We start from the raw sequence: 13,886 nt of genomic DNA, 5'->3' as shown, positions 1-13,886 counted from the left end.
CTGAGGCTGCAGAAGTTCCTTCTCTCCCAGAGACAACTCCAGGAGGGGAAGGCCAAGGAGACACCTAGTGTTGGAGAAGCCAGTGGAGGGCTTGGGGCTAGCTAGTCACCCCGACCCTGAGTCCATGTCTCAGGCCAAGCTGGAGAAGGGCCCAGGCAATGCCTTGGTTTCTGCACTTAGAGTCAGTCCTGGCACGTTGGTGAGAGAAAGGCTGCTGGGGCAAGGCAGGCCCAGCAGCATGTCACACACACAGGACCAGCGTTGCTCGGGGTTGTAAGACACTCTCAATGGCCTGCATACCACCCTCCCTGGAGGCAGGCAGGCTGCACACTGGTCCAACTGGCTCACTCTGCTCCATGCCAGCTTCCCTGGATCCTATGTCAGAAGAGCACGGGACCATGGGCAAAGTGTCCACGCACTGAGACTGCCACCTTAAAAATTCCTTTTATTTATTTTTTTAAAAATATATTTTATTGATTTCTTTTTTTTTTTTAATATATTTTATTGATTTTTTACAGAGAGAAAGGGAGAGAGATAGAGAGTCAGAAACATCAATGAGAGAGAAACATCGATCAGCCGCCTCCTGCACATCCCCCACTGGGGATGTGCCCGCAACCCAGGTACATGCCCTTGACCGGAATCGAACCTGGGACCTTTCAGTCCGCAGGCCGACGCTCTATCCACTGAGCCAAACCGGTTTCGGCTATTTTATTGATTTCTTACAGAGAGGAAGGGAGAGGGATAGAGAGTTAGAAACATCGATGAGAGAGAAACATCGATCAGCCGCCTCCCGCACACCCTCCACTGGGGACATGCCCGCAACCAAGGCACATGCCCCTGACCGGAACCAAACCTGGGACCCTTCAGTCCGCAGGCCGACGCTCCATCCACTGAGCCAGACCGGCTAGGGCTTAAAAATTCCTTTTAAACAAAGCAGACGGGAGTCCTCATGGTCCCTGGAGTGGGCAGGGGACGGGGAGCGTTGCCTCCAACGAGCTGCAGTCCATTTGGCCGCCTGGCTGTGCTCCCCTGAGGCCCGAGCTTCAGAGGTTTCCCCTTGGCCTCCATCTTGGCACTGTCTGGTGGGCCGCCAGCCCATACATCTTGTGGCCGCTCGATAGAGCCGCCGGAGTCTGACACATCCATCAGCCAGCCCTGGCGGCAGGGTTCTGCCTGTGTGTGCAGAGGCACTGAGAGGGACTGGGCAGTGCCTGGCCTGAGGGCCACCAGCTGCACTTCCACAACCTGGCTGTCCTGTATAGAACCAGCCCCAGTTGTGTAAAAGGAAGGGGCTTCTATTTCACTCTGGAGATGCTGGGGGGTGGGGGGTGGTGGTGGCTAGTAGTCATGTCGGGGTCATCAGAGTGATAGCACCATCCTGGAGTCCCAGAGGGGTGGGCTCGGGGTGAGTCTGCTGCCGGTGCTGGCTCATTTATCATGATGCTCCTCTTTGCTGAGGTCATTCCCTCCCTCCACTGCACCCCTCAGGCCTGCCCACATTCTTGATAACCTGTTACCATGGTGAGGCCACCACATCACCATTCTTATTGTTCCCCCATGCCTGGATTTGGGGGTGGGGAGAGATGGGACTCAGAGCAGGCTGCAAGGGCCACTAGGCCTGGCCTCAAACACCCCCCCTCCCCCCCCCCAGGGACATCTTGCTAGGCTTGCTGAGGCCCAGACAATATGCAAATGGCCTCCAAGCCAGATGGTCGGCTTCCAAAGGCACCCAGGGGAGGAGGAAGGGTTAAGCAGAGTCAGGGGCTGGTGGCTTGAGGATGGCTCTGGGGAATCTCACTTTTACCTTCCCGCTGAGTCCTGCTGCCTTCCCACTGCTACAGAGGGTGTTTTTCCTGCTGGGATCCCATGCAATCATTCTCAAGATAAATATTTACTGAGCAACTAGTAGTGCCAGGTGCTAGGGAGATGGCGGTGAGCAAGACAGACACGGCCTACCCTCATGGAGCTGACAGGCCAGCAGGGAAGCCAGACATTACTTATTTAATGAGTTATGATAAATGCTCCTTTGTGTAGGGTTGGGGAAAACTTTTCTGAGGATGTTAACATTGAAGCTGAGGCCTGAAGAATGAATAGGGTAGGATGGGGGAGCAGAAGGAAGAACATATGGGAAGACCTGAGGCAGGAGGGATTTGGCAGGTTCAAGGTAACAGAACAGAGAAGGCAAGAAGATTGGCATGAGCAGTTTCAGGGGCCAGATCTGGAAGAGACTTCACTCTCCCCATGAAACCCAGGGTTATTCACCAAATCTGTGCTCCGAGGGCACAGAACCCACACTGCCTGGAACTGTGCTCTGTGTTTCTCTGCCTTGACACACATATCAAGATTCAGCTCAAATGTACAGGCACCGGTACTAGAGTGTTCTGAGGACCCAGCACTGGCCATAGCACACAGCACAGAACCTTACACACAGCCCTGGACTCCATCACTTCCTAGTTACGTGACCTTGGGTAAAGATTTCATGAGCCTCAGCTTCCTTCTTTGCAAATGGGAATTAAGAGTCTCATAGGGCTGTTGTGAGGATCGAACGAGATGATTCATATAAAGCTCTTGGCACTGTGCCTGGCATATCCATGCTGTAATTCTTCTATGATTCAGAAGAACCAGTACCTTTTGCCCTCTCTTGATGCCCTGAGCTTCCACACTCTGCCCCGGGGTCTAGCATCCTGGGGATATGTTCAGACCACTTTGGAGAGTGGGGTACAGTCAGCCAACCATTAATCAGACAGTGCTGGGACTAGCTGGGATTTTTTTTGTGGGATTCACTACCTTTCTTTTTTTTAATCCTCACCCAAGGATATGCTTTTATTGATTTTAGAGAGAGAGGAAGGGAAAGAGAAACATCAGTTGGTTGCCTACCGTACATGCCTCAACTGGTATGTGCAACCTAGGTATGTGCCCTGACCAGGAATCGAACCCACAACCCTCTGGTGTATGGGACGATACTCCAACCAACTGACCCCCCGCCCCCCGCCCCGGGAGGATTCACTAACTTGGAGAGTGGTGACGGAGCCCCAGACACTGGCCTTCTCTCTATTTTAGATGTTCAGACCCCAATGAGGCTGCCAGGACAACCCAGCTAGAAGGAACCACATCCCGAGGCCCTGGGTGCTAGAGGCCAGACTGCCCCTAGCACGCAGCCCCAGAAGGAGAGGGGCACCCGAACACAAGGTTTCCAGTGCAGGAGGCCTGGGACCCGGCCTGCCCATTGGGGAAAAGTCAGTGATAAGTGATGGGGGCTGCTTGCTGCCTGCGGCCGAGTGGTTAAGGATTTGGGTTCTGGAGCCGGGACGTGTGTGCCAGATGGCCTTGATAGGAAGTCACTTTACCTAAGTCTCAATGGCATCCTCTGACAATTTGGGACAATAATCCAACCACCAAAGAGTTGCTGTGAGGATTCAGGCATAAGGCCAGCAGCAGGCCAACACAGCATCACACACACAGGACAAATGTACATTTGCCCAGTGAGTTAGGAGTCCTGATCCTCCAGGCTACCAGAACCTCCTAAAAGCTACTGGCAAGCCCTAACCGGTTTGGCTCAGTGGATAGAGCGTCGGCCTGCGGACTGAAAGGTCCCGGGTTCGATTCGGCTAAGGCAGTGGTCGGCAAACTGCGGCTCGCGAGCCACATGCGGCTCTTTGGCCCCTTCAGTGTGGCTCTTCCACAAAATACCGGCTCTTCCACAAAATACCAACTTCTGCGCATGGGCCACGAAGTTTCAATCGCACTGTACGTGCGCGCCCACATGTGGTACTTTGTGGAAGAGCCACACTGAAGGGGCCAAAGAGCCGCATGTGGCTTGCGAGCCGTGTTTTGCTGACCACGGGGCTAAGGGCATGTACCTTGGTTGTGGGCACATCCCCAGTAGGAGGTGTGCAGGAGGCAGCTGATTGATGTTTCTCTCTCATCGATGTTTCTAACTCTCTATCCCTCTCCCTTCCTCTCTGTGAAAAATCAATAAAATATATATTTAAAAAAAAAAAAAGCTGCTGGCAATAGGGCACCATGATGCCCCTTAGAGAGCACCTAAAAAGGCTCCCACCAGAATCCCTCACCCTGGTGGGCTTGTCCTTGCCTGGGAACACTGGCCACCCACTGTGACACCCCCCCCCCCCCCACACACACACCCCACAGAGTCAAGCCTAGATTCTTCAGACTGAAAGAACAACCTCAAGGTCTTATCAGATATTGAATCCTGGCTGCAACAGACCCTCATCCAGCCTCTCTCTGACGCTTCAGGGAGAGTTTTCCCCCAACCAGAAATCTATCTTCCTGTCACTCCACTGAGCCTGGCTGGTCCCCGGGGACCATGCCGGCAAATGTGTCCCCTCATCCCCATGCCTGCCTTGAGATTTGGGAGAGATGGACCCTGGCTCCCCTGAGTCTTCTCTTCCATAGGTTAAACCACTCCTGTCCCCCACCAAGTCTACTAGGCTCCAAGCAAGGCTCTTCTGGGAGCCCACCCCAGGCCTTAGTTGAAAAGGGCAAAGAATGAGCTGGGATGGGGGGAATAAAAGAGAAGAGAGGGTAGAGAGAACATCAGAGGGTCCATTTACAAGTGAATGGGGGTAAGAAAGGAGCAGTTTGTGGGCTAAACTGGCCTCAGAAGGAGGTTTACAGATGTGCAAAGGGACGCTCCTCATTGTTTAATTAAGCAGAAAGTGGATCTTTTCAAAAGCAATTTTGCACAGGGACTGGGGTGGGGGTGGGGGGGTTGTAGGGGAGAGGATGGCAGTGGGGAGGGGATCTGCAAACAGGCCGAGAGCAAAGAAAAGAACAGCTGGCCCCAGAGAGGCTGTGAAATGCATAATAAGCAGTTTAAAGCACAGGGGAGCTCTCTCCAGCTCCTACCCTCCCTAGTCAGCCACCCTTTAACACAATGGCAGGACAGAGGAAGAGGGGCAGGGAAAGGTGAGGCCAACACGTCTCCTCCTGCGGGTCAGGGCAGGTAATGCCCCTGGTGGGGCAGTCTGTCTACCCATGTTTTGGGTTTGCTCCAGGCCACTGACCACCATGCATAGGTTGGAAGCCTTGAGTTAAAGGGATCCTTGAAGCAAAAAGCCAGCCCTCAGCAGCCACAATGCCCAAAGCTGGTGGGTGCCCAGATGACCTGTTTCATGGAGATGGCTATTAAGATGTCCCCCTACAACAGTGGTGGAGAACCCTTTTTTTTTGCCAAAGGCCATTTGTATATTTACAACATCATTTGTGGGCCATACAAATTTATCAACTTAAAAAATTAGCCTATGCCCTAACCGGTTTGGCTCAGTGGATAGAGCGTCGGCCTGCAAACTGAAGGGTCCCAGGTTCGATTCCGGTCAAGGGCATGTACCTTGGTTGCAGGCACATCCCCAATAGGGGATGTGCAGGAGGCAGCTGATCGATGTTTCTCTCTCATCGATGTTTCTAACTCTCTATCCCTCTCCCTTCCTCTCTGTAAAAAATTAATAAAATATATTTTTAAAAAATAAAATAAAAATTAGCCTACTATATTTGGTCAAACATTTAATTAACTCACTCCAATGCCTTGGCAGGGCCAGACTAAATGATTTCCTGGACCTTATATGGCCCACAGGCCAGATGTTCCCCATCCCTGCTTCCCAGAATTGTATACTTGCTTTGAAAGCAATGTTTCCAAAATGTAGATGTCAAATAGATAACCAAATCAGTGAATATGAAATCTAGCCCAACCTCCCATTGTACAGATGGGAGGACAGGCTCACAGAAAGAAGTGACTCGCTATTGGCAATGCCAGGCTCCTTGCTTGCAGTTTCACCCACTTTGGCTTTGCCCATCCTCTTCTCCCAAATTGGCCGGGTTGGAAGCTGTCCCCTGGCCCAAGACCCAGGGCCCTGGAGTTTCCTTGTTTGTGAGACTTGTCACAACCCATAAACTTATGGCTGCTATTTTCTCTGCTGGAGTCTCCAGGACCTACTTGGCCAAGTGGCAGCCCCTGGGCTGGGAAGGCTGCCAGACAACAGATCTGGGCACGGGCCGGGGAGAAGAGTAAGACTCTCCCAGTGGCAACTGTTGGGCTCCCATGTGCCAGGGTAAGGCCTGGCAGCTGCCAACCAGCTCTGCGGCTGCGATGTGACCCGAGCCTCTGGGCACGGCAGGGCAAAAATGGGAACCAGCAGCAGAGTAACAGCCAAGGGCCCAAGGCTGAGCAGAGGGACCACTTCCGCTTCCCTCTCGTCTCCTTTTCTTTCATTCCAGAGAGGGGAGGCTAGGCCCCACCTGCCCTGTAAGCAGCAAATGGAGGAGGAGGGATTGCAAACCTGGTTAGCCCACCTTCCTGAGTAACTCTGGACAGGTCTCCATTCTCTTGGTTTGGTTTCCTTGATGATAGATAGTATTTGCTGGGGTAATTATGAGAGTCAAAATACGTAAGTAGCTGCTGAAAGCATGAGTATAAATGAAAGTGTAAAAACTGGAAAGTACACTGCAGGTGTGAGATGTTATGTGACTCAGGGAGCCTCTTAGGGTAAATGATGATGGGTTAGACCCTGAAATCTGGTTTTGAATCCCAGCTCTGCCATGTAAACAACTGTATGACTGGAGTAAGACACATGACACCCGAGTTTGGGTGGCCACTTTTAAAAATGGAATGATAGCTACCGCCTAGGAATCTGTGACAATTATTTACACAACCAACTGGGGCTTTGCCAACCACGCCAAACTCAGCACGTGCCCCTCATGACACTGGACTTCTTTCAGTGCCCTGACATTCTGAGGCCTTTCACCAGGGGGTCTTCCCGAGGGCTACCTGCTTTGCTTGAAGCAGGCCCCAGCCCCTCCGCTGTCCCTCCCATTTACCGGGCTGACTTAGCCTCCAGGTCACCTCTTCAAAGAGGCCTTCCCTGACCACCTGTTGTCTAATTGAAAGCACCCCTTTGCTCTCATGCCCGTGACAACCACTTGTACAGTTATACACGTATGTATCTACGTATCTATTGCCTGGCACCACTTTCGTAAGCTCCATTATTAGGGCAAGAACCATATCTGTTTCACTAGCACCGAATACCCAGTAACTAGTACTATGCCTGGCAAAAAGGAGGCACTCAAATTAATATATGCCAACTACAGGAAAGAATAAAGTACTAATACTCAGTGAGCATTTGGCCAATGAATGAATAAAAGGGTTGGAATTATTAAACGTGGGGACATTCGTGCCATGCAAATGCAGGGGGAAATAAATCGTAATTTGTGGTATTTTAATCACTGCCCAGCCAGGTCTTTAAGGCTTCTTCTGAGAGCCTCGTGTTCCCTCCCAAAGTTGCATGGCCATCAGTCAAACTAAGAAACAGTCACCTGCATCACCCTGGCTCTTTCCCTACCGAGGACACACACAATCCCACAACCCTGACATTTAACCCCAGCCTCATACCCACCACCAGCTGAAAGGGGGCAGTGCCCTGGTCCTTGGTGAGTGTCCCCCAACCTCTGAATGTAGCACGTAGACCTACCTTGTGCCACTGCTCTCGGACCCGGAGGAGGATCAGAGATAACCTTGGCAGCCAGTGAATTTGGGGAATAATTGTTTGATTCCTGGCAGATGAGCGTCCAGTTCCAGAAGAACCCTGTCAAACCGCCCTGACCTTTTCTTCTGCCTGCCTCCAGGAACCTCATTCCCCTGCCTCCTAAGACTGATTTCCTCTTCTCCCCTGAAGCGTCTCGGCCCTAGGGAAAATGGCTCTCAGTCCTGAGGGTCCTGAGCATTCTTCTCTGACGAGGACCCACTGCTAGGAATGTGGTGCATCTCCACAGTGATACCACCCCTGCCTCTGGGCTACACTGATATTTATCCAGCTGGACCTCTTCAACCCCCATTATTAGGGCAAGAACCATATCTGTTTCACTAGCACCGAATACCCAGTAACTAGTTCTATGCCTGGCACAAAGGAGGCCCTAAAATGAGCTTCCCACCCCCCGCCCCTCCAGAGTTTGAAGGCAGGGACTGGCTCTCATTCATGGCTGTCTCCCCAGTGCCTGGTACATGGTCTGCCACACAGGAAGTGCTCAGTATATGTTTGTTAAAGAAAGATGAACCAGTATTTAAATGGACAAAAGAAAAAAGCCCATTGTCTCTCTCAGTCATCCTCCCTCCTCCAGCTTCCTTTTTGGCTGGGTATCTTCTCATCTGAATCCTCTTACCATAATGTGAGCCCATGTGCCTTTTCCCATCCTCGGTGAGGATTACCCACCTTCATGAGAACATCTCTCTGCTGCCATATAATAATAATAAAGATGCTCCCTTAGCCCTGGCCAAGTAGCTCGGTTGGTTAAAGCATTATCCTAATACACCAAGATTGCGGGTTTAATTCCCGGTCCGGGCACATACAAGAAGCAACAAATGAATGCATAAATAAGTGGAACAACAAATTGATGTTTCTCCCTTCCTTTCTTTCTCTCTAAAATCAATAAAGGAAAAACACTTTAAAAATTAAGTTAATAGAGATGCTCCCTTTAGCAACCCTGAGAGCTGGAGATTACCATCCTACTTCACAGATAAGAACACTAAATCTAAGAGAGGTGAGCGCACTGGCCTAAGGTCCTAAGGGGATGCACACTTAACCCACATTCATGAAGACTTAGGCACGCCACCACCCTCCTGCAAAGCTGGCTGGTCTGAGAGAGGATGGCGAAGGGTACCCTGGTGATCTCTCTTCCTCCTTCCCTCTGGCCAGGAAATCTGACCTATTCCCACTTGAACGGGGTTGAATGACCCTGTAGACTCCTGCCCAGTGTACCCCAGAGAGGGGCTCAGACACCCATACTCACAGGGCTCCTCCTGTCCAGGCAAGGTGACCTGATGTTTTTTCACACCGTCGAACAGCAGCTCCGCGCCACCTCTGCAAAGGAGGCCAGAGAAAGACAGCCGGGTCAGTTCCTGCACACACCTAGCTGAGAATGAAAACCGAGGAGGGGGCTGGCACCAGAGCACACGAGATGCCGAGATCCAAGGTTCGGGAACACCTTGGGTACCGGTGACTGATTCCTGATGTGGTCAGTAGGATAGAAATCATTTTTACCAATAACCAAGTATTCAATTTGCAGACTCTTGTTTTCACTCCTCTGCTTTCTCAAGAGGCAGCTTAGCATACAGGTTCAGGTTGGGTGCTTTCCGCCTCGAGATGGAGACAGCCTCCACCCCTGCCTGACACCCGGACCCCGGGCATGTGACTCCGTGTTCTCAAGCCTTAGCCTTTCCATCTACAAAAATGTTGAGAAGCCACCATGAGTCACACTGCAGACCCTGTATGTGTTGAGGGGTTTCCTCTGGCCAGGTGAGGGTTTGAAATGTCCCTGCTGTGCCAACCACTGCTGGCCTGGTGGCACAACACAGTGCCGGAGGGTAAGAGATTCCACCAGGCTTAGCAATTTACAAGACCATTCTTCATCTCATTTCATCCTCAGGGCATCCCAGGGAAGAAAGAAGGGAGGCAGACATTATTAACGCCATCCAATGGAGAAGAAGCCTGAAGAAGTTAAGTGACTTGTCTAAAGTCACAGAGGTAGTGGCTGAACTAGGCTTTGAAGTCTAACTGGTTTCTGCTTAGCCCTGGCAGCCTTAGCAGAAAAAAAACCCAAAAAAACAAGACCCCCCCGCCCAAAGGTCAGAAAGCCCCTTGAGGGTAGAATTTGGTTCACTTCTGTGTGCCAGCACCAGACAAGGGAAGGCTGGTTCAGCAGAGATGCTCAGAGACAACTCCAGAAGCCTGGGCTTATGATGTGGACACCAGGACTCTTTCGGGGCCCCACACTGCTTCTCCCCTGGGTCTCCTGATTCCATTGCAGACTTCACGTGGATCTTAACTGAGAAGGCCTTAAAAGGCCTTTGACAAGATGCGAGGCCTCCCACCCTACCACTCTTTCCCAATTTCCGAGAACAGAGATGTCCTGAGACATGCCACTGGGAGGCAAAGGCAAGGCAAGCATTGTCATGGGGAAAACATGGGGCGACTGTCATCCAAACAAGGTTATGCTTTGTTGACGCAGAAATGTGGAGGGGGAGAGGAGGCCCATCTGTGGCCGCGCACAGGGCCATTTCAGCTGCAAGCCTGCACAGAGCCTCCATTTATCCCCTTCCAAGAGCCTCGTTCTCTCCTGGGTGGGGGCTGGCACATGCAGCAGCTGGGCTGGGGGAGGGCCACAGGCAAGGGGCTCAGAAATTGGGGGGTCAGAGAAAAGGGGTGGGAGCTGGAGACATTGGGACCCAGGCAAACAACCAAGAATGGCCAAACCTGGTGGTGCCAGGCTCAGCGGCCGAGTCTGTTTTTCCCTTTGCGAGCAGATGAAGAGAGAGCCAGAGAGTGACCTCGCTCAGAGCGTGACCTGTCACCGCGGGGCTCACTAGCTCACCGAGAGGGGTGTGTGCTGTCAGCACACCTGGAGGGGAATGAGGTGTATGCCCAGACTCTGGAGTGATACAGGGAGGCAGGCAAGGGTCCTGTTTTGGCCCCATTAGAGAACCAAAGCCAGACTCTTTTATGTCTGACAGAGTTTGCTCTTCAAGGTCAATTAAGGAATTGTATCTTAAGATACCTCATCTTTCTTCCAGTCCCCAAATCTTGGTGGGAGTGTTTCTTGGTACCAGTGACTGGTATAAACATTCCCAAAATTGCCTTCACTTTTTCTAGCTTATCATCTTCTTATCACACACACACACACACACACACACACACACACACAAACATACATATATAAAATATATATATTTTTTATTTCAGAGAGGAAGGGAGAGGGAGAGAGATAGAAACATCAATGAGAGAGAATTATTGATCGGCTGCCTCCTGCACCCCCCTACTAGGGATTGAACCCGCAACCTAGGCATGTGCCCTGACCAGGAATCAAAGCGTGACCTCCTGGTTCATAGGTTGATGCTCAACTACTGAGCCACACCGGCTGGGCTTATCTTATATTTTTAAATTTTTGTTTATTTCCCCTCTACCGGCTGGAATGCAAGCTCTGCCTAAAACAAGGCCTGACACATAGGAGGCACTCAGTTTGCCATGAGTGAAAATGCCCATTTCTCCCACTTCTTCTCTAACTTCATTCCCTCCCTTTGTCAATACCTCCAGACTCAGGAAGAAGGAATACAGAAAAGGAGGAGGGAATCTCATATCTGCACCACAGGAACAAAACACACCTATACTACAGACTTTGGATCCTGTGTGATTAAGGACAGTTCAGGAGGGAAGACAAAGGAGGGCAGAACTGATAAGAGTGAGAAAGGTCTGAGCGGTCTTCTGGATCAGAGCTGGTGGGGCTGGGAGGTCATCTGCTCAAGGGGGAGAGGCCAAGTCCTCACCCAGACTCTTCAAGGATCACAGTGGCCGCTTCTATGCAAATCTGCTAAGGTTCAGAGTGAAGGGTGAAGGGAGTCTGCTAAGAAACGTAGGAAATTAAAGGAAGGCCAGGGACAAAACCAGGCATTGAGAAAAGAACAAAGAGAGAAGGTATCTGGGTTTGGTACGCATCTTGGGCATTCCTGCTTTCCTGAGGAGCTGTGATTCTCATGGGACACAGGTGGTGGATGGAGGTGTTAGGAGGTGGGTAAATGGGTGCAGGAATGCTGTCCTGCCCTGTTGGGGCTCACTGTTGCTCTTGGGGATAAGGGAGGCTGAGGCTAGACATAGTCGGGCCAGAAAAGGGGTAATTAAGCTAGTCTATAAGCTCTGGAGGGCAAGGACCATATCTTCTTCACAGGAATTCCCTACTGCTGACAGACAGAAGACATTTTTGATCAACAAATACCATGTCTGACTCAGTGAGACTGAAAGGTGAGGTTGGCTGGAGATAAACCTTAACATTGGCAGTCGGCAGCTTCCCCATTTTCAGCTCTGCTAAGGCCTGTCAAAGCAGCAGGGACCTCCTGGAACCTCTACGCTATGGGGGCCATGGCTGGGCCAAGGGTCAGTGAAGCAAAACAGTCAGGAGTCCAAGCCAGTATGGTTCTAACTGGATCCAAGGAGCTAGACAACATCATCAATTAAAATGCATTTAACATTCATGAGGCTACCTCCCCCGAAGGGACAGAAATGCTGAACACTGGAGAACATGGACAGAGTTCCATTTATCTTTGTATCCTCAGTGTCTGGCTCGCTGCCTGGCACATGGTAGGCACTCAATAAATGACTAGTGAATAAACTACCCAATGAAGGGAAAGCATGAAAGAAACTGGGGGCATCCAACATAAGAAAAGGCATTTAGGGACAGAGGTTTTATATCCCCATTTCAGACTTTTCCTTTCACATAAGCCTTGGCTTGTTTACCCCTCCACCCCCCCCCCCACACACACACACACACTCTCAAGCTTCCATATGACTGGAAATTATACTACCCATCTCTTAGGGTGTCGGTTCCTTTGCCTTCTAAGCTCAGCAGTTTCTCTCAGCTCTGAAATCATATATAGAGGACAGAAAGTAGTGGTTTGAGGTGACATCCTCCCTGATCAGTGTTTCTTCAGCTACTGTTATGCATACTCCGATTCCTGTACTTTTCATCTGTGCATACTGTACTGTCAGGGTTAGTCTTCCCCACTGCGCTACCTTGTCCCTACATCTCCACCTGCCTGCAGACAGACTCAGTAAATGCACTGAACGTCCTAAAAGGGGCTCAGGTGTGTTTAACACCCCAAATATTGCGAAAGAGAAGAAAGGAGTCTCGTCTTGGCTACACACCCCACGAGAATCAAGGCTTCAAGAACCCTGTAAGTGGACTTGCTGCCAGGAAAAAAGAATGCAGGAGTGTACGGTAGTCCTTCTGGGCTCTAGATCAGGTGCCAGACACATGGGCTTGGTCCAAAAACGGGATTGGCAAATAAGGTGGGGAGCCCGCCTGCCAACCATCACGCCTTTTGAGGCCGGCAGGGTAGAGGGCACTGAAGAGTGTCCGGGGCGCACCTCCACGCCCGGCCGTGCGCCTCTATTCCCGGACTTACGGCCTCGTCGCCAAAGGAGACCGAGCCTTTCAGACCCTCCGAGGCGGACGGCGTAGCTCAAAGAACGCGCCAGAAACCTCGGAGATTCGGTCATGACAGGCCCCAAAGCAGAGGGAGAGGAGTTCTGGGCCTGAAGACTTCAATCCATCCCCACGGCGCCCCCAACTCTGTGACTCACCCGAACTCCACCTCCACTGATAAGGGCGCTGCCATGTTGAGGAAGCCGAGGTCGCAGGAAACTCCCTTCAACTTCCGGCGCTCCCGCCCCACTTCCGGTCTCCGCTGACGGAAGAGGCGGTGCCCAGGGAGCCGTTGTCCTCAGCTATTGGACAAAGGCCCGGGGTGGGCGGGGAAGGTCACGGGGGCCGGGGCAGGGGGTGGTCCTTTGAGTTGGTCCCTCACTGTCTTTTAGGGAAGGAGCTCAGACCCCCAAGGTGGACAGCGACCAGTAAGCCACAGCCGGGCGGAGGAGAGCCCGCCGCTTCTTGGCGCAGCGACTGTGAGCCACGTTACTGTTTATCTTGGGATTAGTTACAAATATCTTGTCCGCACACCGCTTGGGCGAGCCCGTCCACCCTTCTGAATAAGTGACCCCTCCAATCTTTATTTACAGCCCAGAAATCTCCCTCCTGAGCTATCCACTCGCCATCCAACCACCCCCTTCGCTGTCGAGTTGGATTTAACCCATTCTACAGATATTTATTGCACGTCCTCTGTGGACCAGGCATCTTGGTGGGTGCTGTGGGCGCCGTGGTGAACCGGATGGACGAGATGCCTGCAATGGGGCACTCACAGTTGAGTGGGGGAAACTAACGCTGATCATATAAACACATCAGCCTTCCTAGTAAATGTAAAACCTCAAAGAAGTGACTCAGAGTTTGAGCTGAGCTTTAAAGCCTGAGGAGAATTATGCAGGTGGATGTCA

The 13,886-nt window shown here is 51.5% G+C and overlaps 1 protein-coding gene across 1 annotated transcript in view; it reads right to left on the bottom strand.

The window, feature by feature from the left end:
• The window catches only part of URM1 (ubiquitin related modifier 1), a 14,129-nt gene extending 846 nt beyond the window's left edge, over nt 1-13,283 (bottom strand). The window contains exons 1-2 of the mRNA XM_006103133.3: nt 13,140-13,283; nt 8,800-8,870 (exon numbers count right to left, since the gene is read on the bottom strand). Coding sequence (XP_006103195.1) covers nt 8,800-8,870; nt 13,140-13,174 — 106 coding nt within the window. The 5' untranslated portion in view covers nt 13,175-13,283. The remainder of the gene's footprint in view (nt 1-8,799; nt 8,871-13,139) is intronic.
• Between the last annotated feature and the right edge of the window lie 603 nt (nt 13,284-13,886).

This window comes from Myotis lucifugus, unplaced genomic scaffold (assembly GCF_000147115.1).
Source record: "Myotis lucifugus unplaced genomic scaffold, Myoluc2.0 scaffold_465, whole genome shotgun sequence".
Classification (NCBI taxonomy): domain Eukaryota; kingdom Metazoa; phylum Chordata; class Mammalia; order Chiroptera; family Vespertilionidae; genus Myotis; species Myotis lucifugus.
The sequence above is the reverse complement of the archived record's forward strand: the minus strand, read 5'-3'. Positions and strand labels throughout refer to the sequence as shown.